Consider the following 22,534-nt stretch of genomic DNA (forward strand, 5'->3'; position numbering starts at 1 on the left):
GTTCCGAGAAGAGAAGTAACTTTCCCCAAGTCACACTCCCCGAGCCACGCATCCCCGGGGCGGCGGGGGTTATCAGGAGGGAATCCGTGGATGCTTGCAGAGCTTAGGCTGAGAGCTGGACGTATGCAGCAAGGGAGGGGTGGGGCGATTCGAGGCGGAACGAGGCAAGGAGATTGGGCGGGGCTGGGGAGAGAAGAGGGAAGGGTGGGTTTGGATAGGGCAGAAGGGGCGAAGTCATGGGGAACTGGGAACGAATCAGCAGAGGAGGGAGGAAGAGGCAGGGGGCTCTAAGACTGGCCGCGGAGATGGGGCAGCCTGGGCGGTGCGAGGGAGGAGGATTTGGAAGACCCAGAGCGGATGAAAGGAGACAGTGCCGTGGAGGGGCAGGGATGGGGAAAGGCAGAGGAGTTTCCACTGAGGCCAGGGGCGGGGCATCGAGCTAGGGGGTGGGGTCTGAGGCCGTGAGGGGCTGGGGGCGGGGCCGAGGGGGGCAGGCGAGGGCCCGGGGGTGCGGCCTGAGGCGGCGCGGGGCGGGGACTGGGGCCGGGGCCGGGACTGTGGCCGTGGAGGCCGGCGAAGGGCCGGGGGCGGGGCCGTCCCAGCTGAGGATCGGAGAGCGGCTGGAAGGGCGGGGGCGGGGCCTGCGGAGGGGCTGGGCGTGCGGAGGCCGGGACGGCGCCCCCGGCAGGCAGTGAGGCCGGCTGAGCGCGGAGCAGCGCAGTGGCCCCCGCGCCCCGCTCCGGCAGCCCTACGCCCGCGCCCGCCATGCCTGAGCAGTTCAGCGTCGCCGAGTTCCTGGCCGTCACCGCGGAAGACCTCAGCTCCCCGGCTGGGGCCGCCGCCTTCGCCGCCAAGATGCCCCGGTGCCGGGGGGCGGCGCTGGCGCGGGAGGAGGTAAGGGGGCCGAGGCGGGAGGGGTCGGGGGTCGGCGCCCGGCCTGGCCTTGACCTCCACAGGCGTGACCCGAGCTGCGACGGCCCTTCACCGCGCCCCGAAACCTGCCCCCTCCCTAGGTCTGGGAGGACCGAGCGCATCTCCAACAGCTGCGTCCTTACCGTCGAGGCGGGGAGAGGCCCAAGGGACCGTTTTGGGGGGCCTCGAGGTCACTTCGATGACAAACTCCACAGTACGTCGGGGGACGTACCCCACGTGCCCCGCGTGACCGCCTCATCACATATGTGTTTGCCTAGCGCCTTCCAGCCTCAGTTTGCGTTTTCATCTTCGGAGCCCCACAAGTGTGACCCCCCGAGTCACTCCTCTTCTGAGAAGCAGGCTTCCCGCCTCAGTCCTGAACTTTCTTCCCCCGGGCTGCAAGGAGGCCCTCTCCCCCTTGCGGCTGGTTCGGAGATTTGGCCCGCGTTTGTGGAATGAATGCGGATGGGAAGGCGCCAGGAGCCGGGGTTCACCTTGGCCCGGCTGTTGGCAAGTTTATCGTCTCCTCTCCCCTCCCCTCTCCTCTTTGTCTTTCCCAGCAAAGCGTCCCAGGCCTTTTCTTTCGGCCTTGCAGGCTGCCCCACCCCATTCCCATGCTCTTCGGAGTTCCTTCCATTCCTCTTCTCCGAACCTGCCGCAGCTTTCCCCAGCTCCTCTGCAAGGAATATTCTAGGACAGACACCCCGTGGCCTTGGTCCAACGGAGAATAATGTGTTTTTACAGCTCCCCATCCAAAGGATGCCCTGAATTTGGGTGGCATTTTGGACCTCAGCAACGGCTGTATCCTTCCACCCTTCACCCTAAGTGTACTAGGCACCCACTGTGGGGCAGATACAAAGCTCAGTAGTTCATAACACCCTGCACCAGTGTCGGGAAATCTCTCCTTCTCTTCTTCTCTCTTGGTCAGGCTGACCCTCCATCTCGGAGTCTGTATCACTTTGTAAGGGTGATAGAGGATTGTGGAAGGAGCATCGACTTTGGGGAAGGCAGACCTTTTTTCAGACGCTGGCTCTGCAGTTTGCCATTTGGGTGAACGTGGGCATGTGACCTGTTCTGTCATCTGTGGAATGGGGGTAATAATGTGTACCTCACACGAGACAATGCATATTAAGCATGAATCTTTTTTTTGGAGACAGAGTCTCGCTCTATCTCCCAGGCTGGAGTGCAGTGGTGCAATCTCGGCTGACTGCAATCTCTGCCTCCCGGGTTCAAGCAGTTCTCATTCCTCAGCCTCCCAAGCGGCTGGAATTACAGGCGTGCACCACCACACCCGGCTAATACTTGTATTTTTAGTAGAGACAGGGTTTCATCATGTTGGTCAGGCTGTTCTTGAACTCCTGAGCTCAGGCAATCTATCTGCCTTGGCCTCTCAAAGTGCTAGGATTATAGGCGTGAGCCACTGCGCTGGCCCATGCTTCTTGATAAATGGAATGATTATTATCAGTTTAATTGGCAGATCTCTTTAGACAGTGATTGGGTCTCTTTTGTCTTCATTTGTCTCACAGAGCCTAGCCTTGTCTCATTTGTCTCACGGAACCTAGCCTACTACTTTGCACATAGTAGGAGTACATGTTTTATTAAAATAAGCAGCCGGTCAGGTTTGGCTTCCTTCTTTGGGCAGAGCCAGTAGCTTGGAGTCCACTGCCTGTGGATGTGGGTTGTTTTACTGTGGGGCTTACAGGGAAACACTGCTGTCCAGCCCATCCTTTGGAGAGCTTCCTGAGGTTTGTCTTCATAGCCTTACATTTCACGACTCAGAAGAGCTCAGTGCCATCTGCATTCTTAGGGATTTCATGGTTCATCCTTCTGTCCAGGTTGTTCATTAGAATCTTAGAGCAGGAGAAGGGGCTCCAATATGAACCTTATCCATGGACAGAAATGCCCATTTATGTAAGTGTAAAGTGTAAGCACTGTGTGTGTTGTGGAGGGGCCCTTAGAATGGGTCTAGAGGCCGCAGGAGGCTCTTTTCAGGGCTCAACTTTGCCCCAGTTCAGGCAAGACAAAACCTATCCTCCTTTGCCTTCAGATTTTTGGTTTGGTGCACGCAGAGGTTCCAACAAAAAGGCTTGTGGCCCCCAAACACAGCTTTTCTCTTCAGCATTTCAGGGCCCCAAAAGTTAGAGTCTGACCTTTGGATTAGACTTCCCTGAGGTTTCCTGTTTGGTTTTGCATTTGCATTTATATTTTGCGATTACATTGTGTTTACATGTAGTTTGATGCTGCAATTTTTTCCCCCAGTTCTGGGCATGACTAACTCACCCCCAGGTTTGAAGCTCTACTTGACCGAATCAAAATGCAACTGATTCTTAAGTCAAATCATCCAGTTCTGGCTGGTTTCCTGGGAGTAACTAGGGACCCTGTCCTGGGACTTGCAGCCCTTTTGTACAGTCCTCCTGGGAAGGACCCTGGGCAGATCACAGGAAACTAGAATGTCAGGGTTGAGGGACCCTTTCAAGATAGAGACCAGCTAGAAAGTCTTTCAGATAAGATGGAGAAACTGAAGTCCAGAGAGGCCAAGAGACTTGTCCAAGCTCCTGCAGCTGGGTAGTGGGAAAGTTAGCATTTCTACCCACATGTTTTACCCCTGGTCCTGTTCTCTTGCCTTTTAAAGTCCATCTGTCTATCTTCCCTGTGTAGCTTCTCTGAACCTCGTTATTTTATCCTTAAAATGGATCTCTTAATCACTCCCTGCTTACCTTACTGGGTTGTTAAAGTTTTTTGTGTTAAATTATGAAACAGCATGCAAATATGAGGGAGTATATTAAGATAGTCATTACGTCAACCAGCCTCTTCCTGTCTTGGGCCCCCTTATGCCCATGATGTCATTGATATTCACAACAACAGGTGAAACCGGGCCTAGGGCAGTGAAGGCAGCTGCCCTGTGTCACATAGTGGGTCTCTGATTCTGCTGTGCTCTGCCTGGGCTCTGGCCAGCTCTCTGTGCCATCTCGACGGACATAAAGGACGCTAAGGACATAAAGATGCTGCTTTGATTTGCTGACTGACTAGGGAGAAGCAGCCTGTTACAGGGAGATCAGTAAGAACCCCAGGAGGTTGTCCTGAGTCCCCAGAGAAAGGTACAGTGAATGCCATAAGAGGCAAGTGGAGCAGGAGAGGGAGAGAGCAGTAAGGACTGGTGCAATGTGGGAGAAGTTCCTGGAGGAGGTGATACTTCCAGGTAGAAGGATAGATGAACCCCATTTAGCGGAGAGGACAAGGGGGTGAATTCAGAGACTGGTGGGAAGAGCGCATATTGGGAACCAAGTAAGCCATTTTGACCAGAGCTAAGAATTCATACTATATTGTGTGCCTCAAACTGCTAGTGGACACACACCCGCCCCCTGAGTAGGTGTCAGATGAAGCAGTCTGCCACAAATAGGAGGTCTTCAAAGGCTTGTTTTGTATATATTTTTTGAAATTTTAAAATAAAATTTTAATTTGACAAGCAGCACAATTTATTATTATTTTATTTTTTGAGACAGGGTCTTACTCTGTCACCTAGGCTGGAGTGCAATGGCACAATCATGGCTCATCACAGCCTCAGCCTCCCGGGCTCAGGTGATTTTCCCACCTCAGCCTCCTGAGTAGTTAGGATTACAGGCGCCTGGTTAATTTTTTTTTTTTTTTTTTTTTTTGAGATGGAGTTTCACTGTGTAGCCCAGGCTGGAGTGCAATGGCGCAATCTTGGCTCACTGCAACCTCCACCTCCCGGGTTCAAGTGATTCTCTTGCCTCAGTCTTCCGAGTAGCTGGGACTACAGGCACATGTCACCATGCCCGGTTAATTTTTTGTGTGTATTTTTTTTTTTTTTTGGTAGAGACGGGGTTTCATTGTATTAGCCAGGAGGGTCTCAATCTCCTGACCTCATGATCTACCCACCTCGGCCTCCCAAAGTGCTAGGATTACAGGCGTGAGCCACCACACCTGGTGTGCCTGGTTAATTTTTGTATTTTTTGTAGGGATGGGGTTTCAGCATGTTGCCTGGCTGGTCTTGAACTCCTGGGCTCAAGCGATCTGCCCACCTCGGCCTCTGAAAATGTTAGGATTACAGGCGTGAGCCACCATGCTCGGCCAGGGCATAATTTTTAATAAGAAATTTAAAACGTAACAGACAAGGCCTATGAACAACTATCTCAATCCCTATATTCTCCCCAGAGGTAATTGCTATGGAAATGTACATGCTTCCCAATGTATGTTCTCATGGAAAATGTATTATCAGTGGGGGAATGGGAGTGGCTGGGGGAATGTTTACCTAAATTGGTATCAGGTCTTATAATGCACAGTTTAAATTGTTTTGGAGTCACATTTTTCTTTTCCTTTGTGACTTTTGCTTTTTTGAATCTTGTTTTAGAAAGGATTTCCTTCTTATTTTTTAATATTCTTGTGAATTTTACAGTTTGCTTTGTAATATGTATTTTAGTGTTAAAATTGTGTAATCTTAGAGATTGTTTGCAAAAAACATAAACTCTGTCAAGCTTGTTTCTGTTGGAGGGAAATTTGTTTGTTTGTTTTTTGATCATCAGGCAAGAAGATTGAGGGAGATTGGCTTTAAAGAATTAGATGTGCCTCATGGGACTGAAGAGCGAGAGGTAAAAGTACAGCTCTCCAGGGCCTGGAACTGGAGGCTGGGAAGTTGTCAGGAACTAAGGCAGCTGCTTCGTCATTCTTGTTCTTTCCTGCCTCTGCTTCTCTCTGCACATCTGATCAGTGCTTTTGCTCATTCATCATCACACAGGCCCCAAAGCACAGCCCCCATGCTCACGTGACCTCACTGGGCCAGTGTCTAAAGGTAACCGGACACAAGATTGAGCCAGTCTTATGTCCCACTTCCAAGTTCCTGGCAAAGGTTGACAGCCCAGCCCAGCTTCTGGATAGGTTCCAGTAGCTGGGTTTCCACCCCTGGTTTCATCACCAGAGGTCATGGAGGGAAAGTGACAGGCAGGGTAAACATGGCCATTGAGATCTACGGTGTGGGAGGGGGCACTTCTCAGAGAAGAGGGGCGCAGCCTGGAAAATCACCTCAGAAGTATCTATGGCGATTCCTCTTTATTTCACACAGTCCAGGTTCCAGGGAGAGGTGCCTTGCCCATCCTGTTCTGTACCTCCCTGATTTAGATCATTTATGCATCCTCTCAGGTATAGAAGAACCCGTTTAGAAAACTCAGGTACAGGAGTTTTTTTATTTTTTATTTTTATTTTTATGTTTTTGAGACGGAGTCTCGCTCTGTCGCACAGGCTGGAGTGCGGTGGTGCGATCTCAGCTCACTGCAAACTCTGTCTCCCGGGTTCACACCATTCTTCTGCCTCAGCTTCCCGAGTAGCTGGGACTACAGGTGTCCGCCACCATGCTCAGATAATTTTTTGTATTTTTAGTAGAGACGGGTTCACCGTGTTAGCCAGGATGGTCTTGTTCTCCTGACCTTGTGATCCGCTCACCTCGGCCACCAAAGTGCTGGGATTACAGGCGTGAGCCACTGTACCCAGCTGGAGTTTTTTTTTTTTTTTAAGACAGAGTTTCACTCTTGTCATCCAGGCTGGAGTGCAATGGCGCAATCTGGGCTCACTGCAACCTCCACCTCCTGGGTTCAAGCTGGGATTCAAGGATTCTCCTGCCTCAGCCTCCCGAGTAGCTGGGATTACAGGCACCCACCACCATGCCCGGCTAATTTTTGTACTTTCAGTAGAGAGGGGTTTTGCCATGTTGGCCAGGCTGGTCTCGAACTCCTGACCTCAGGTGATCTGCCTGCCTCTGCTTCCCAAAGTGCTGGGATTATAGGCGTGAGCCACTGCACCCAGCCAGGTATAGGAGTTTAAAAGATTTAAAAGATGAGATTAGAATGCTAAGGGGGTGCAGCAAGACTTGGAGGGTCTTGAATGCCAATTGAGCATTCTGACTTTTTGTTGGGCAGTGGGGGCGAGTGGACCCAATCATGTTGCTCAAGGAATGAATGAGGTTGGCCCTGCTAGCTCCATGCCAGGCCCTGTGTGAGGCACTGGGCAGATGCATCACTCAGTTAAAGAGATACAGTCCCTGCCCTGTGGACCTTACAGTCTTCTGGCAAAGCCCGACAGTAAGCAGGTAAACAAGTCACAACCGGGTGCTGTGGCTTATGCCTGTAATGCCAGCACTTTGGGAGGCCAAGGTGAGAGGATCACTGGAGCCCAGGAGGTTGAGGCTGCAGTGAACTCTGATGGTGCCACTGCACTCTAGCCTGGGTAACAGAGCAAGACCCTGTCTCCAAAACAAAACAAAACAAACAAAAAGAACAAATAAGTCAGAAATTGCTCATTGTACTAAGTGGTACGAAGACTCATCCTCCTTGTTAAGACCTTCCTTGAGGTTTGTTCCGGGTCCTCATCTCTTCAGGGAATCTTGTCCACACGTGTGGCCTTAGTTACCTCTCATCTTCAGGTGACTCACACATTTGTACCTGTAGCCCAGATCCTCATGTCCCACTGCACATTTGACCACACTTCTGACTTTCCTCCAGGCTCCCCTCCAGCAGTCTTTTCACAATGAGTGGTGTGACCTCTCACCTCCACTTGTGCCCCTCATCACCAAGGATCATCAGTTTTACCTTCTTTTTTTTTTTTTTGAGATGGAGTCTCGCTCTGTCACCCAGGCTGGAGTGCGGTGGCGTGATCTCGGCTCACTGCAACCTCTATCTCCCGGGTTCAAGTGATTCTGCTGCCTCAGCCTCCCCAAGGCAGGTGGATCACCTGAGGTCAGGAGTTTGAGACCAATCTGGCCAACATGGTGAAACCCCATCTGTACTAAAAGTACAAAAATTAGCCGGGTGTGGTGGCACATGCCTGTAATCCCGGCTACTCAGGTGGCTGAGGCACAAGAATTGCTTGAAGTCGGGAGGTAGAGGTTGCAATGAGCCCAGATCGCACCATTGCACTCCAGCCTGGGTAGCAGAACAAGACTCTGTCCCCCCCGGCAAAGAATTATTTTATTAAGATCTAATTTGTCAATAGATTTTGACTTCTATGAGGATAGAAACTAATCTCACTCTTGTGTCCCTAGTATTTACCATAGAACCATAGTGTGTTTTCAGAAAATATTGGTTGAATAACAAATGAAAGGAAAAAAAACTAAAAAGGAGCATTTGTAGAGAATAATGGTATGGGGGTGCTCCAGATGGAGGGGACATCTGGCAAAGGCCCTGAGGCAGTAAAGAAGCTGAAATATATGTGACCCTGAAAGGGGGCCCAAGGGGCAAAAGCACTGAGGTGGGCAAAGGGAAGGGTGGCACTGGCTGAGTTCGGGTGGCGGTGGCGAGGTCATATTCAAGTTTGATGGCCCTGGTAGCGAGTTTAAGTTTTATTTCATATACAGGCAAGCAACATAATCCAGTTTATATTTTAGAAAGATCGTATCAGTTGTTGTGTGGAGACTAGATTGGAAGGGCCAGGAGAGGACCCAAGGAGGCCATGCAGTTATTTAGGGAAGAGATGATGGTGGTGTGGGTAGGGTTGTGGTTGGTGGAGGAGGAGAGAAGAGCACAGATTGTGGAAGTATTTTATAAGCAGTCAAGATTTGTTGATGTACTACATGTGGGCAGTGCTCAAGACTGGGTCCCACATTTCTTTTTTTCTTTTTCTTTTTTTTTTTTTTTTTTTTTTGTTTGGGTTTCAGTCTCCCTCTGTTGCTCAGGCTGGGGTCCCGTGGCACCATCTCGGCTTACTGCAACCTCCACCTCTGGGGTTCAAGTGATTCTCCTGCCTCAGCCTCCCAAGTAGCTGGGACTACAGGTGCCCGCCACCAAACCCAGCTAATGTTTGTGTTTTTAATAGAGACAGGGTTTCACCATGTTGGCCAGGCTGATCTCAAACTCCTGACCTCAAATGATCCGCCCGCCTCAGCCTCTCAAAGTGCTGGGATTACAAGTGTGAGCCACCGTGCCCGGCCTTAAATTTCTGATGGAAGGGTGCCATATACCGAGAAGGGGAAATCTGGCAGGGGAACAGGTTTGGGGAGAAAATAAGAATTCTATTTGTTTTTAAATTTTTTGTGTTTTAGAGACAGGGTCTCCTTCTTTTGCCCAGTCTGGAATGCAGTGGTGCAATCATAGCTCACCACAGCCTTGAATTCCTGGGCTTAAGCAATCCTCCCACTTCCATAGGCACATGCCACCACATCCATGCTAATTTGTTTTTTCTTTTGGTAAAGGTGACGTCTCATTGTGTTACTTAGGCTGGTCTCAAACTCTTGGGCTTAAGTGATCCTCCTGCCTTGGCCTCCCAAAGTGTTAGGGTTACAAGCACGAGCCACTTGCGCCTGGCCAATAATTCTATCTGTATATCTTTATAGGTCTTGAGACATCCAAGTGGAGATGTCAAGAAGGCAGTATGTGAGTTTGGAATTCAAAGGAGCAAGCTGGAGATACACATTTGAGAGCTGTCAGCATCGAGACAGTGGGTTTCAAACCGGCATCTGTGTCAGAATCACCTGGCATCATTCCCAGAGAGTATGATTCAGTAGAGGTATCTTAGGCTTTTTATGGCAAGCAAGAGAAACCATCCTGAGCTGATTTAAGCAGAAAAGGGCTGCACTGAAAGGGAATGTTCAGTAGCTCACAGAATTTCTGGGAAGTTGGAAAACTGGGGCTGAGCAGCAGGCAGGATCTCAGCCAAAATCATGCCACCAAGCCAGTTTGGCAGGACACTGCTGCCACACACTAAATGCCATTGCTGTGTCACTGTCCCCTGGACACTAGGCATCATTGCTGCTGTTGCCATCAGCATTGGAATGGATCTTCCACTGTGCTCCTGATTCAAACTCTCTAATGAGGGCTTCTAATTGGTTGAGCTTAGGTGTAAGGGAGTCTGGAAAAGCAAGAATTTGTTGTTTTCAGCTTTCATAGGAGGTGAACTCTGCCAAGACTTGTGCAGCTAGGAAGTCCCCAGACATAAGAAGGAGGTCAGCTGCCAGACTGGCACACAATGATGGATGTACTTGACAGCAGGTTTGCCAGCTTGTGGGACTGTCTGGGAATCTGCATTTAAACCAGCACCCTGGAAATTCCCATGCAGGTGCTACCTGAATCACATTTGCATCCATTGCTTGAACTAGTACTTAAAGCTGTGGGGGCTCGGCGTGGTGGCCCACATCCGTAATCCCAGCACTTTGGGAGGCTGAGGCAGGGGGATCACTTGAGGTCAGGAGTTTGAGACCAGCCTGGCCAACATGGCGAAACCCTGTCTCACTAAAAATGCAAAAAATTAGCCGAGTGTGGTGGCACGCACCTGTAATCCCAGCTACTCAGAGGCTGAGGTAGGAGAATCGCTTGAACCTGGGAGGTGGAGCTTGCAGTGAGCCAAGATTGCACCACTGCACTCCAGCCTGGGTGAAAGGGCAAGACTGTGTCTCAAAAAAATAAAAAAATAAAAAATAAATAAAGCTGTGGAATGGACAAGATCACCTAGAGAGAGGAGGGAAGAAGGCCCAGGCCCAAGCTCTGGGGACCCTCAGTATCAAGAGATTGGGATAGGAAGAAGAATTAATAAAGGAGGCCAAGAATGGGCTGCCAGTGGGGAAGGAAGGAAATAAGACAGTGCTGTGCCTCAGAAGCCAGAAAAGAAGTGTTCTGAGGAGAAGGGGTGCTCGACTCTGTTAGATGCTGTCCAGATGCCCAGAGGTAAAATAAGACAATGACAGAGACACAGCCTCTGGCTTTGGCAACATGGAGGTCATTAGGAACCTTAAGAACAGATTATGGCTCACGCCTGTAATCCCAGCACTTTGGGGGGCTGAGGTGGGTGGATCATCTGAGGTCAGGAGTTCGAGACCAACCTGGCCAACATGGCAAAACTCCATCTCTATTAAAAATACAAACATTAGCCAGGCGTGGTGGCAGGCACCTGTGATCCCAGCTACTCAGGAGGCTGAGGCAGGAGAATTGCTTGAACCCGGGAGATGGATGTTGCAGTGAGCCGAGATCGTGCCACTGCAGATACAGCAAGACTCCATCTCAAAAAAAAAAAAAAAAGAAAAAGAGAGAAAAAAAAGAGCAGATTTAGTGCCATTTTCGCCTCCACAGCAGTCTGGACTGATTTGAGGAGGGGGCAGATGAGAAGTTCTCCTGAGAAGGGAAGCAGAGACATAGGGTGTGGCTAGGACCCTGGGATCAACAGGGTTTTCTAGTATGGACTGGGGACCCAACTCCACTGAGCCAGCCTCCTCCCTACCAACAGTCTCTGCACAGGGGGCCAAGGGTCTTTCCAGAGTTGTCAGCCTTGAGCCTGTCTCTCAAAGTCTCTTTCTCCCCAAATTTGTCTTTTTTTGTACTCACTTCCTTGCCTAGTGTTCAGCTGTTTCTGGTCACTGAGGTGCAAGGAGACAGATGACTCAGGCAGATTTGGAGGCAGAAACTGTAACTTTAGGTCAGAGCAGAAGGAACATGCTTTCCCTGAAGGCGACTTGATCATACCATTTGCAGACAAGATGCTGCTAGAGAGTCCCTTTGATGGACCTAGAACTTGGGCCCAGGGCAGATGAGGGAGTGAGACCCACAGGGGCACAGTGAGTGGCTTCTGTGACTCTAGGGCAGGGCCCTGAGAAAACTGCGATTCCACCTCACCAACGTCACAGGAGGTGCTTTGGAGGGCATGGGAGGCTGAGCTGGGAACAGCTGCCGAAGGTTCTCTCACTTGACTGGTTTTAGACCTTGAAAGAGCTTTTAAGAATCTCAGCTGCCACAGGCTACACCCAGACCCACTGAATCAGAATCTCCCAAGGGCGAGGCCTGGGCAAGTGTGCAGTTCAGAAGTTCCCAGGTAACTGATGGGCAGTCGGGGTGAAAACTATTGTGGTGAGCTATTGCATGCCCACTGAAGGTTGGTAATCCATTAAGCCATATTTACTCAACGCCTGTGGTGTACAAAGGCAGGCTCTGAGGGCATGGAGAGAACCAGACAAGGTCCCCTTCTCGGTGGGAGGACTCTGCCAGTGAAAAGTTGATTGACAGCCTGTAGCATACAGGGATGTGGCTGAGGTCTGTGGCGAGAGTCCAGTAACTAAAGTCAGACAGACTTGGGTTTGAATTCCTATTGGCTATGTGACTTTGGGCACATGACTTAACCTTTCTGAATCTTGGTTTTCTGATCTGTGAATTAGGGATGATGATAACTGTCTTATGGGTTTGTTTGAGGGAATAACACATAAAAAATCTAGCAAGCATATGCCTAGCACATAACAGGTACTTAGTAATTTTTAAAAATTCCCTCTTACTGTAAACACAAGTACACCTGTACACAGTATAGTTAAAGAGATGAGGAAACATACAGAGAAAAGAGGAAAGTAATTGCAATAAGGATGAGGTAATTACCATGAGTGAGTGTTGAGATTATCTGTGTGGTCCTGGCACCAGAGCAAAAAGGGAAACCTTGTATACCTTGGAGGTGTTGGGGAATGAACAACTGAGCCTGATTTTGGACAAGGCAGGGTCTTCCCTCAGCTCTGCCCTTTGCTCTCTGCCTTCTGTTCATTTCTTTGTCAAACATTTGCTGAGGCCAGTGCGGTGGCTCATACCTGTAATCTCAGCACTGTGGGAGGCCAAGGTGGGAGGATCACTTGAAGCCAGGAGTTTGAGACCACCCTGGGCAACAAAGAAAGACCCTGTCTCTACAAAAACAAAACAAAATGTTTGCTGAGAGGCTACCTAGCAGTTCTCAGTCCTGGCTGCACCCTACAATCCCTTAGGTTGCTTCTAGGGAGATTTCTTCTCATTCAGGTAAAATTCACATAACAGAAAACTCACCATTTTAAAATGTACAATTCATTGGCCTTAAGTATAGTCACAGTGTTGTGCAGTCATCACCACTATGTAATTCCAGAACATTTCCATCACCCCAAAAAGAAACCCTGTATTGATTAGTAGTTACTCTCCACTCCCTTTCACCGGGCCCCTGGCAACTTTCCATCTCTATGGCTTTACCTATTCTGGACAGTTCATGTGAATGAAATCCTACTATATGTGACCTTTTGTGTCTCATCTCTTTCAGTTGCATAATGTTTTCAAGGTTCATCCATGTTGTCTGGGTTGTGTTAAAAAGCAATAAAACTAGGAACAATAAACACACCAGGCAGTGTTGTAAGCATTTTTCAGATATTAACACATCATAACACAGGGTCTGTCCAGTTATTTGGATACATAGAAGGTGTCTGCTGGGCAGGAATAACTACCGTGAAGTCCTTTCTGTGTGTCATATGCTGGGCCATGTGCTTCAATGCCTGACTGAGTTCAGTCTGATTAGATAGATGCTGTTATTATGCCATTTGACAGATGGGGAACATCTGTGAGAGAAGCTGTGTCACTTGCCTCATGTCACACAGCTAAGAGGACTGGAACCAGAATTTGGACTTTAGGACAGTACGACTTGAAAGCTGGAGTCCTTAACCCTTGCTCTCTTTTCTGTATTGCCATTGGGCCTTGCTAATGTGTTCATATATTTAATCATTCATTCATTCATTCCACACGTGCTTATTAACACCCATATCCTGAGCCTTGTGTTGAGTGCTGCAGATACAAAGGTAAATGAGCCATTCCCTGCCCTTCTGGAGTTTTCAGCCCCATAGAGATCAGACATGTATGGCAAATAAGGGCCTGGATGCTCTAATGAAAGCCTGTAGTGGGCACAGGATGGAATAAAGGCAGGCAGGATCAGTTCTGTTGTGGTGGGGAGGGGGTGACCTGTAAGTTGAGTCGGGAAAGATGAAGTGTTTACTAGACAGAATGGGGCAGAGGGAGCAGCATGAGCAAAGGTCTGATGACTGGAAACAGTTTGGCATATTTAGGAAATTGCCAAGAGTTCGATAGGGCTGGTTTTAAGGGATCAGTGATGTATAGCAAGTCCAAGTAGGGGGCAGGGAGGGATTAATCCTGGCCAAAAAGGGAACCCAGAAGGTGGGAAGTACTGTTTGTTGCTCTGTCCAAGAGGGCAGGCCAGGTTCTTCCCCAGGGTTGGGTGGAATTCAGGGCTTGGGGCCAGGGGTCGGGTAGAAACCTTTGGCGGTTAGTCCAGCAAAGTTCTTGTTCTCTTAGCTCATCACCGCCAAGCAATCTCCTGAGGACAATCCCAGCCAGGAAACTTGGGGTTTGCAGAGGCCTCAGCATACATCAAGGGTGTGGCTCCCTTCCTGCAACCCCTCTTCCTCCCTGCTTCCCACCACCCCACAAGGGGCAGCCTGTAAGGCTGAGCTGGTGAGGCTGGACAAGTGCCCAGGCAAGGAAGACGTCTGCAGAGGCCTGACCAAGGGGCGCACGGCCAGTCACGGGCTCCAGCAGTGCAGGAAGGAAAACAGCAAGAGGCCAAAGGATCCTGAAATAATAAATGTCAGAGCAGACAGGAGCCTTCCTTGTCACCACCCTAACCCTTCATTCCAGAAGAGGAGTCAGAGCTCAGGGTGGGAAGGAGACTGTCCAGGTCACACTGCGGGACAGGGGCAGGGCTGGGGCTGGCTCTGGGTCCTGGCTCCCAGGCCTTGCAGTGTAGCCACTGCAGCGGCTGTGGGGTGGCAAGCAGGACCAAGGGCCACCTTTGCATGGATGAGGCAGAGGGATAGCTGGGAAGAGCACTGCCCTCCTCTGGCACCTCCTTCTACCCCAGCCTGGACTCTCAGGTGCTGGGAATGGGGGCTGATCCAGAGGAAAACCATTTGGAGTCTTTTGCTCGCTCCTGCTGGCGGCTAAGGTTGGAGCAGCCTTGTATGGTATGAGTGACCTCAACTGCGTCCCAGCACTTTGGCCTGGAAGGGGATTTAGAGCTCATGTCTGTTAGCTCAAAATTGGACAGATGAGGAAACTGAGGCATAGAAGGAGGAAGGAACTTGCTCAGAGGCACACAGAGGGCTTAATGGCAGAGACAACCCTAAAATTCAGCACTTCACAGTTCAGGGCTCTTGGTCTCATGGCCTTGTTCTATATGCAGTAGAAGGCTGTTTTCGCAGAGTGTTTCTGCGGCTCCTCTGAAGATGCCTGGGGTCCACCATTAGAGAAAACATTATCTCAGTTTGTTTTCACAGCAATCCTTACAGAGATAACTGGGGCTCAGAGAGAGAGGATTTAGCTCGTAGTTTGCTTTAGTGTGGTAGCAAGAAAGGGCTCTGGAGGCAGAGTTCTCTGTGCTTTTTTTTTTTTTTTTTTTTTTTTTGAGATGGAGTCTCACTGTCTCACCCCGGCTGGAGTGCAGTGGCCGGATCTCGACTCACTGCAAGCTCCACCTTCTGGGTTCACGCCATTGTCCTGCCTCAGCCTCCCAAGCAGCTGGGACTACAGGCGCCCGCCACCTCACCTGGCTAGTTTTTTGTATTTTTTAGTAGAGACGAGATTTCACTGTGTTAGCCAGGATGGTCTCGATCTCCTGACCTCGTGATCTGCCCGTCTCAGCCTCCCAAAGTGCTGGGATTACAGGCTTGAGCCACCGCGCCCGGCCGTGAAACATTTTTATACTTGTTGGTAGTGCTCATGATAAGTGTAGCTTCAAAGGGTCCTGCTAGTAACACCATGGACCTCCAGGGTCTGGGTCCATTGCCTGGAAATGAACAAGGGAGTTAGTCTTAACAGTTTAGTTCCCAGGTCCACGTTTTGGCTGTGTGAGTTCAGGCAATGATTTTCACTGTTCTGTGCCTCACTGACTCATCAGCCAGATGGGAACAAAAATGATGACTGCCCTGTTAAGATGCTGTGTGTGTGTGTTAAGTGGTGGGTGTCAAACTCCCTTACAAACTGCAAAGCTTGATACAAGTTTTAGTTTGCATTTTTTTTTTCTTTTTTTTTTTTTTGAGACGGAGTCTCGCTCTGTCACCCAGGCTGGAGTGCAGTGGTGTGATCTCGGCTCACTGCAACCTCCGCCTCCTGGGTTCAAGCAGTTCTCTGCCTCAGCCTCCTGAGTAGCCGGGACTACAGGCACCTGCCACCACACCTGGCTAATTTTTTTTTTTATTTTTAATAGAGACGGAGTTTCACCATCTTGGCCAGGGTGGTCTTGAACTCCTGACCTCGTGATCCACCTGCCTCTGCCTCCCAAAGTGCTGGGATTACAGGCATGAGCCCCCACACTGGCCTAGTTTGTATTTATTCCTTAGTTTGTTTGCATTTCTAGTGAAAACTGGGGCAAGAAACTCACCTGAGCCTTTATTTTGCAGTCTGTAAAATGAGGAGGTAATGTTAGATAATTTCTAATATTCTGTGACTTCGCCTCTTAAGAAACAACACCATAGTCCAAAGCAAAGATAGAAAATGTTTTTCATTTCCTGTACCAACTCTAGTTTAATTGGTAGAAGCTACTGTCATATCTTAACAGAATGATGAACCAAACCCACAGTCAGTGGGGAAAATACTGTGATCGATTAATAATGGCTGTAATGGGCCGGGCATGGTGGCTCACACCTGTAATCCCAGCACTTTGGGAGGCCAAGCCGGGCAGATCACGAGGTCAGGAGATTGAGACCATCCTGGCTAACACGGTGAAACACCCATCTCTACTAAAAATACAAACAAATTAGCCAGGCGTGGTGGCGGGCGCCTGTAGTCCCAGCTACTTGGGAGGAGAGAAGAATGGTGTGAACATGGGAGGTGGAGCTTGCAGTGAGCTGAGATTGTGCTACTGCACTCCAGCCTGGGTGACAGAGACAGAGCGAGACTCCATCTCAAAATAATAATAATAATAATAATAATAATAATAATAATAATAATAACTGTAATGGGCCGGGTGAGGTGGCTCACACCTGTAGACCTACCACTTTGGGAGGCTGAGGCAGACAGATTACCTGAGGTTGGGAGTTCAAGACCAGCCTGGTCAACATGGTGAAAACCCCATTTCTACTACAAAAACTTAGCCAGGTGCAGTGGTGCACGCATGCCTATAATCACAGCTACTCTGGAGGCTGAGGCAGGATAATCGCTTGAACTTGGGAGGTGGAGGTTGCAGTGAACTGAGATCATGCCAGTATACTCCAGCCTGGGCTGCAGAGTGAGATTTCATCTCAAAATAATAGTAATAATAATAATCATAATCATAATGGCTGTAATGGTCATGGGATGACACAGAAGTGATGCCTATGCACTGTATTATAATGGTCCAAAGGAATGAATGTCTAATGGTGAAATGTAATCTGTATCTCCCAAGGCCTTAGCTCTAGCAGCTCTGCCCTCTTGGCTGAGTTGCCTTGGTAACCATAGCTGGCTCTGATAAACCATGGGAATGAAGAATGGGTCCTATTGATGAATCCTGACCCAGGAGGGGGGCATGCAGAAGGCCCTTCTAGGCAGGGCAGCTGGGCATGGCCTAGTGCTGCCATCTGTGGTCTTTTGCCTGCAGAGAACACAAACCAGGGAGCCAGAGCATGGTGTGTGTGTGTGTGTGTGTGTGTCTGTGTGTGTGTGTTGGGATCAGGGTAGGGGACACAAAGGGCAGTGCCAGCAGCTGGAATTTAGGCCTTGTCTAGGGCCAGCCAGGGTAGGCTGCCCAAAGGACTCCAGTGGACTTTCCAAGCTCAGACGTGTCTCTTACACTCAGATGTGTTTCAGCCACCTTTGCCCAGTGCCTACCAGGCTCTTGCATGGATCCATTACTCTTAGCTTTGAATGAAATCTAAATAGCTGTCCATTCTAATCCAAAATCCATTGTCTGAATCACTCTCTAGCACCTAAAGTATTTGAATACTTCAAGTGACAGGGAGCTCACTCCCTTCAGGGGTAGCCTCTTCTTCCTTAGGAATGTGCCCTGTTTGAGCTGAAATCTGTTTCTGTCTCCCTAACTTCCACCTCTCAGTCCTGGGAATCCTCTCCGAGGCCAGCCTGAACAAATTCGTTTTCTTTTCAGTAGGATATCCTTTAGAGTGTTTGTATTCGGGGCCTCACCATTGCTGTCAACCTTGTTTTCCTTGGACAGATATCCCTCTGTGCCCCGCCTTCTCCCTCTCCTAAGACTGAGGGAATGGTGAGGGAATATGGTATAGTAGTGGAATTGGGATTTAGGTTTGAAGGCAGATCCAGTCCCAGGATCAAAGAAGCTGTGCCCCCTAACCTTTGTGGGGCAGCTTGGAGATGGGGAAAGAACATTGGCCCTGGATTTGGCTAGTCCTGGGTTTAAATTATAACTCTGGGCCAGGTGCGGTGGCTCACGCCTATAATCCCAGCATTTTGGGAGGCCAAGGCAGGTGGAACACCTGAGGTCAGGAGTTCGAGATCAGCCTGGCCAAGATGGTGAAACCCTGTCTCTACTAAAAATACAAATATTAGCTGGGCATGGTGGCACATGCCTGTAATCCCAGCTACTCAGAAGGCTGAGGCAGCAGGCTCGCTTCAGCCCAGGAGGCAGAGGTGGCAGTGAGCTGAGATCATGTGTCTGCACTCTAGCCTGGGTGACAGAGTAAGACTCTGTCTCAAAAAAAAAAAGAAAGAAAAAGAAAAAGTTACAGCTCTGCCACTGTTCCTCACTGTGTGACTCGGACATGTTCCTCCCCCGACAGCTTCATCTTTAAAATGGGAATGGCAATGCCTTCCTCAAAGAGTGGCCAGGATAGAAGTAATGAGGCTGCACAGAGCAGGCACTCGGGACATACTGCTTGCACTCTCCCTGCCTGGTGGTGGAGGTCTGCTGTGGTCCCTCTCCACCTGTGGTTCCTCACAGCTTGCTGATGAGGATCAACATGGAGTTGGGAGTGTGGGGAGGTATGTTTAATTAATTCAATGAAACTTGAGAAATTCCTAAACCAAATTCAATTTAATTTTGAAGTAGATGACATTTTTAGTTATCAAATAGTAGACAGTATTCTAAGCACTTTACCTATAGAATTTACTTAATCTCCCCAACAACCTTATGTGGTAGGCAATATTATCATCTTCATTTTATGAATGGGGAAATTGAGGGATTGAGAGGTCACCTCAGGTACCTGGTGGAGCTGGAATTCAAATCCAGGTAGTTTGGGGACAGCCCCATACTTTTAGCAATGATGATGTACTGCATCTCTGAAGAGAATTAGAACAGTAAATTCCCAAACTTTAGCATGCATTAGAATCACCTGTAGGGCTTGTTAAACCACAGATTGCTGGACCTCACTCACAGATTTTCTGATTCAGCTGGAGAATTTGCTTTTCTAACAAGTTCCTGGGTGATGCTGCTGCTGGTTGAGGGCCCCCACCTTGAGAATCGCTGACTATAGGGATTAAATGGACCCACCTGAACCTAGAGGCTGATTTTTTTTTTTTTTTTTTTTTTTTTTTTTTTTTTTAAAGACAGGGTCTCATTCTGTCACTCAGGCTGGAGTGCAGTGGCATGATTATAGCTTTCTGCAACCTCGAACTCCTGGGCTCAAGGGACCCTCCCACCTCAGCCTCCCAAATAGCTGGGACTACAGGTGTGTGTCACAGCACTTGGCTAATTTTTTTCTTTTTTAATGTTTTGTAGATGGTCGGGTGCAGTGGCTCATGCCTGTAATCGCAGCACTTTGGGAGGCCAAGGCAGGAGGATCACTTGAGGTCAGGAGTTCGAGACTAGCCTGGCCAACATGGCGAAACCCTATCTCTACTAAAAATTCAAAAATTAGCCAGGCATGGTGGTGGGCACCTGTAGTCCCAGCTACTTAGGAGGCTGAGGCAGGAGAATCGCTTGAACCTGGGAAGCGGAGGTTGCAGTGAGCCGAGATCACACTACTGCACTCCAACCTGGGCAAGAGAGAGAGACTCTGTCTCGAAAAAAAAAAAAATTTTTTTTTTTGGGTATAGATGGGGTCTCACTTTGTTACCAAGGCTAGTCTTGAACTCCTGGGCTCAAGCGATCCTCTCACCTTGGCCTCCCAAAGTGCTGGGATGATAGGAGGGAGCCACCACACCCGGCTTTTCCTTAATCTCTCCAGTTTCATGGGGAATGAGGGGTGATCTCACACAGAGGCAGAAAACAAACCACAGTAAGAACCATGCTCATGTTTTCCAAATGCCTCAAGCCTTGCCACATGCTGCCATGTTTGTGATCTCATTAAGCCTCCCAAAGTGCTGGCATTATAGGACCTGTAATGCCAGCACTTTAGGAGGCCAAGGCAGGCGGATCATGAGTTCAGGAGTTTGAGACCAGCCTGGCCAACATGGTGAAACCCCATCTCTATTAAAGATACAAAAAATTAGCCGGGAGTGGTGGCAGGAGGTGGAGGTTGCAGTGAGCCGAGATTGCGCCATTGCACTCCAGCCTGGGTGACAGGGAGAGGTTACATCTCAAAAAAAAAAAAAAAAAAAAAAAAAATGTTTTAAAGAGAGGAAGTTTAGAAAACTAACTGGGCTAATATCACCCAAGGAGATACTTTCGGAGAGGCTGGGGCTAGAATCTTAGCTACTGACTCATCACAGCACTCTGGAAACCTCTCTGCCTTTCCCCACAATATCTTCCTTTCCCCAGGCTACTATCAGAATTGTCTCCTTAAAACTAGATTTTTTTATCGGTGTGCAGATGAGTAGATTAAAAAAAAAAAACCCTGCATTTCTTTAGCTTAAATCTTTGAGCCCTATTACACCACGGGATAGATGTTATCAGTCATTTATATCCCAGTGTGAATGATTTTCAGATATTTTCTTGAGAAAGGAATCATTAGAACTTTTCCCTTTTCATGCTCCCTTTGGGCACTTGCATGTTCTGAAGTCTGTGGATCTCTTGAAGGAAGGGGCCGTGTCTTATGTGTCCCTACCATCTGGCACCATGCCTGGCTGAAAGTCACCCAGAAATGCTTGTTGAAATGAATGAATGAATGGAGGAACTATGTTCCTCTCCTTGCCCATTCTTCCCAGAGCAAGCCTTCCTGGCAGTCCTACCATTTATACCAATCATTCCCTCCCCTCTACCTCACAGTGCAATCTCTTTAGTCTCTTTTCTGCCTGTCCAGGGGCCAGAGTTAAGCATCACAGCTCAAGGGAAGCCTTCCCCATTCCTTCAAAGCAGACATGGCTCTGTTTTCCCTGCTTATAATGCCTTTTTCTTTTTTTCTTTTCTTTCTTTCTTTTTTTTTTTTTTGAGACAGAGTCTCGCTCTGTCGCCCAGGCTGGAGTACAGTGGTGTGATCTCAGCTCACTGCAAGCTCCGCCTCCCGGGTTCACGCCATTCTCCTGCCTCAGCCTCCTGAGTAGCTGGGACTACAGGTGCTCGCCACCACACCTGGCTAATTTTTTGTATTTTTAGTAGAAACGGGGTTTCACTGTGTTAGTCAGGATGGTCTCGATCTCCTGACCTTGTGATCCACCCGCCTCGGCCTCCCAAAGTGCTGGGATTACAGGCGTGAGCCACTCGCCTGGCCTATAATGGCTTTTTCTTCCCTTCATTGATGATGTTCTTGAGAGCTGAGATTGTGTGAGATTGTGTCTTTTTTTTTTTTTTTTTTTTTGAGACGGAGTCTGGCACTGTCCCCCTGGCTGGGGTGCAATGGCGCAATCTCAGCTCATTGCAGCCTCCGCCTCCCGGGTTCAAGCTATTCTCCTGCCTCTGCCTCCCGAGTAGCTGGGACTACAGGCACATGCCACCACACTGGCTAATTTTTTGTAATTTTAATAGAGACGGGGTTTCACCGTGTTAGCCAGGATGGTCTCGATCTCTTGACTTTATGATCCCCCAGCCTTGGCCTCCCAAAGTGCTGGGATTACAGGCGTGAGCCACTGTGCCCAGCTGAGATTGTGTCTTTTTTACACAGGGTGTAGTGGGCACTCAGTAACTAGTTGAATGACTAAACAGCCACATGAACTTGGCAGCCAAGAGGAATAGGGACGGGAAGGGTATCTGGCTGGGAAGCCGTTTCCTGATAGATGTCTGTCTGACAAGGGCATCAAAAAACAGTCTGTGGCCGGTCGCAGTGGCTCACACCTGTAATCCCAGCACTTTGGGAGGCCGAGGTGGGCGGATCACGAGGTCAGGAGATCCAGACCATCCTGGCTAACATGGTGAAGCCCAGTCTCTACTAAAAAATACAAAAAAGTAGCCAGGCATGGTGGCGGGCGCCTGTAGTCCCAGCTACCTCAGGAGGCTGAGGCAGGAGAATGGTGGAACCCGGAAGGCGGAGCTTGCAGTGAGCGGAGATGGCGCCACTGCACTCCAGCCTGGGTGACACAGTAAGACTCCTTCTCAAAAAAATAAAAATAAAAATAAAAACAGTCTGTGAATGATTCGGGTGACTTGTCTCCCTGTACTGGTTAAAACTAATTTCAGCTACAAGTGGCAGAATACCCAGTATAACAGTGGCTCAAATAAGAGATTTCTCTTTCATATTAAAGAAGTCCACAGATAAGTAGGCCGAGGCTGCTAGGGTAGTTTCTTTTCTTTTCTTTTCTTTTTTTTTTTTGAGACAGAGTCTGGCTCCGTCGCCCAGGCTGGAGTGCGGTGGCGCGATCTCCACTCACTGCAAGCTCTGCCTCCCGGGTTCACGCCATTCTCCTGCCTCAGCCTCCCGTGTAGCTGGGACTACAGGCACCCACCACCGCGCCCGGCTAATTTTTGTATTTTTAGTAGAGACAGGGTTTCACCATGTTAGTCAGGATGGTCTCGATCTCCTGACCTCGTGATCCGCCCGTCTTGGCCTCCCAAAGTGCTGGGATTACAGGCGTGAGCCACCGGGCCCTGC

The 22,534-nt window shown here is 49.2% G+C and overlaps 1 protein-coding gene across 2 annotated transcripts in view; it reads left to right on the forward strand.

The window, feature by feature from the left end:
* The first annotated feature begins 585 nt into the window (after positions 1-585).
* ASAP3 (ArfGAP with SH3 domain, ankyrin repeat and PH domain 3) overlaps positions 586-22,534 on the forward strand; it is a 54,810-nt gene continuing 32,861 nt past the window's right edge. For both annotated transcript variants that reach the window (XM_023219694.1, XM_023219693.1), the window contains exon 1: positions 586-894. In XM_023219694.1, the coding sequence (XP_023075462.1) occupies positions 766-894 (129 nt within the window). In that variant the 5' untranslated portion in view covers positions 586-765. The remainder of the gene's footprint in view (positions 895-22,534) is intronic.

Source organism: Piliocolobus tephrosceles, chromosome 1 (genome assembly GCF_002776525.5).
Source record: "Piliocolobus tephrosceles isolate RC106 chromosome 1, ASM277652v3, whole genome shotgun sequence".
Classification (NCBI taxonomy): Eukaryota; Metazoa; Chordata; class Mammalia; order Primates; family Cercopithecidae; genus Piliocolobus; species Piliocolobus tephrosceles.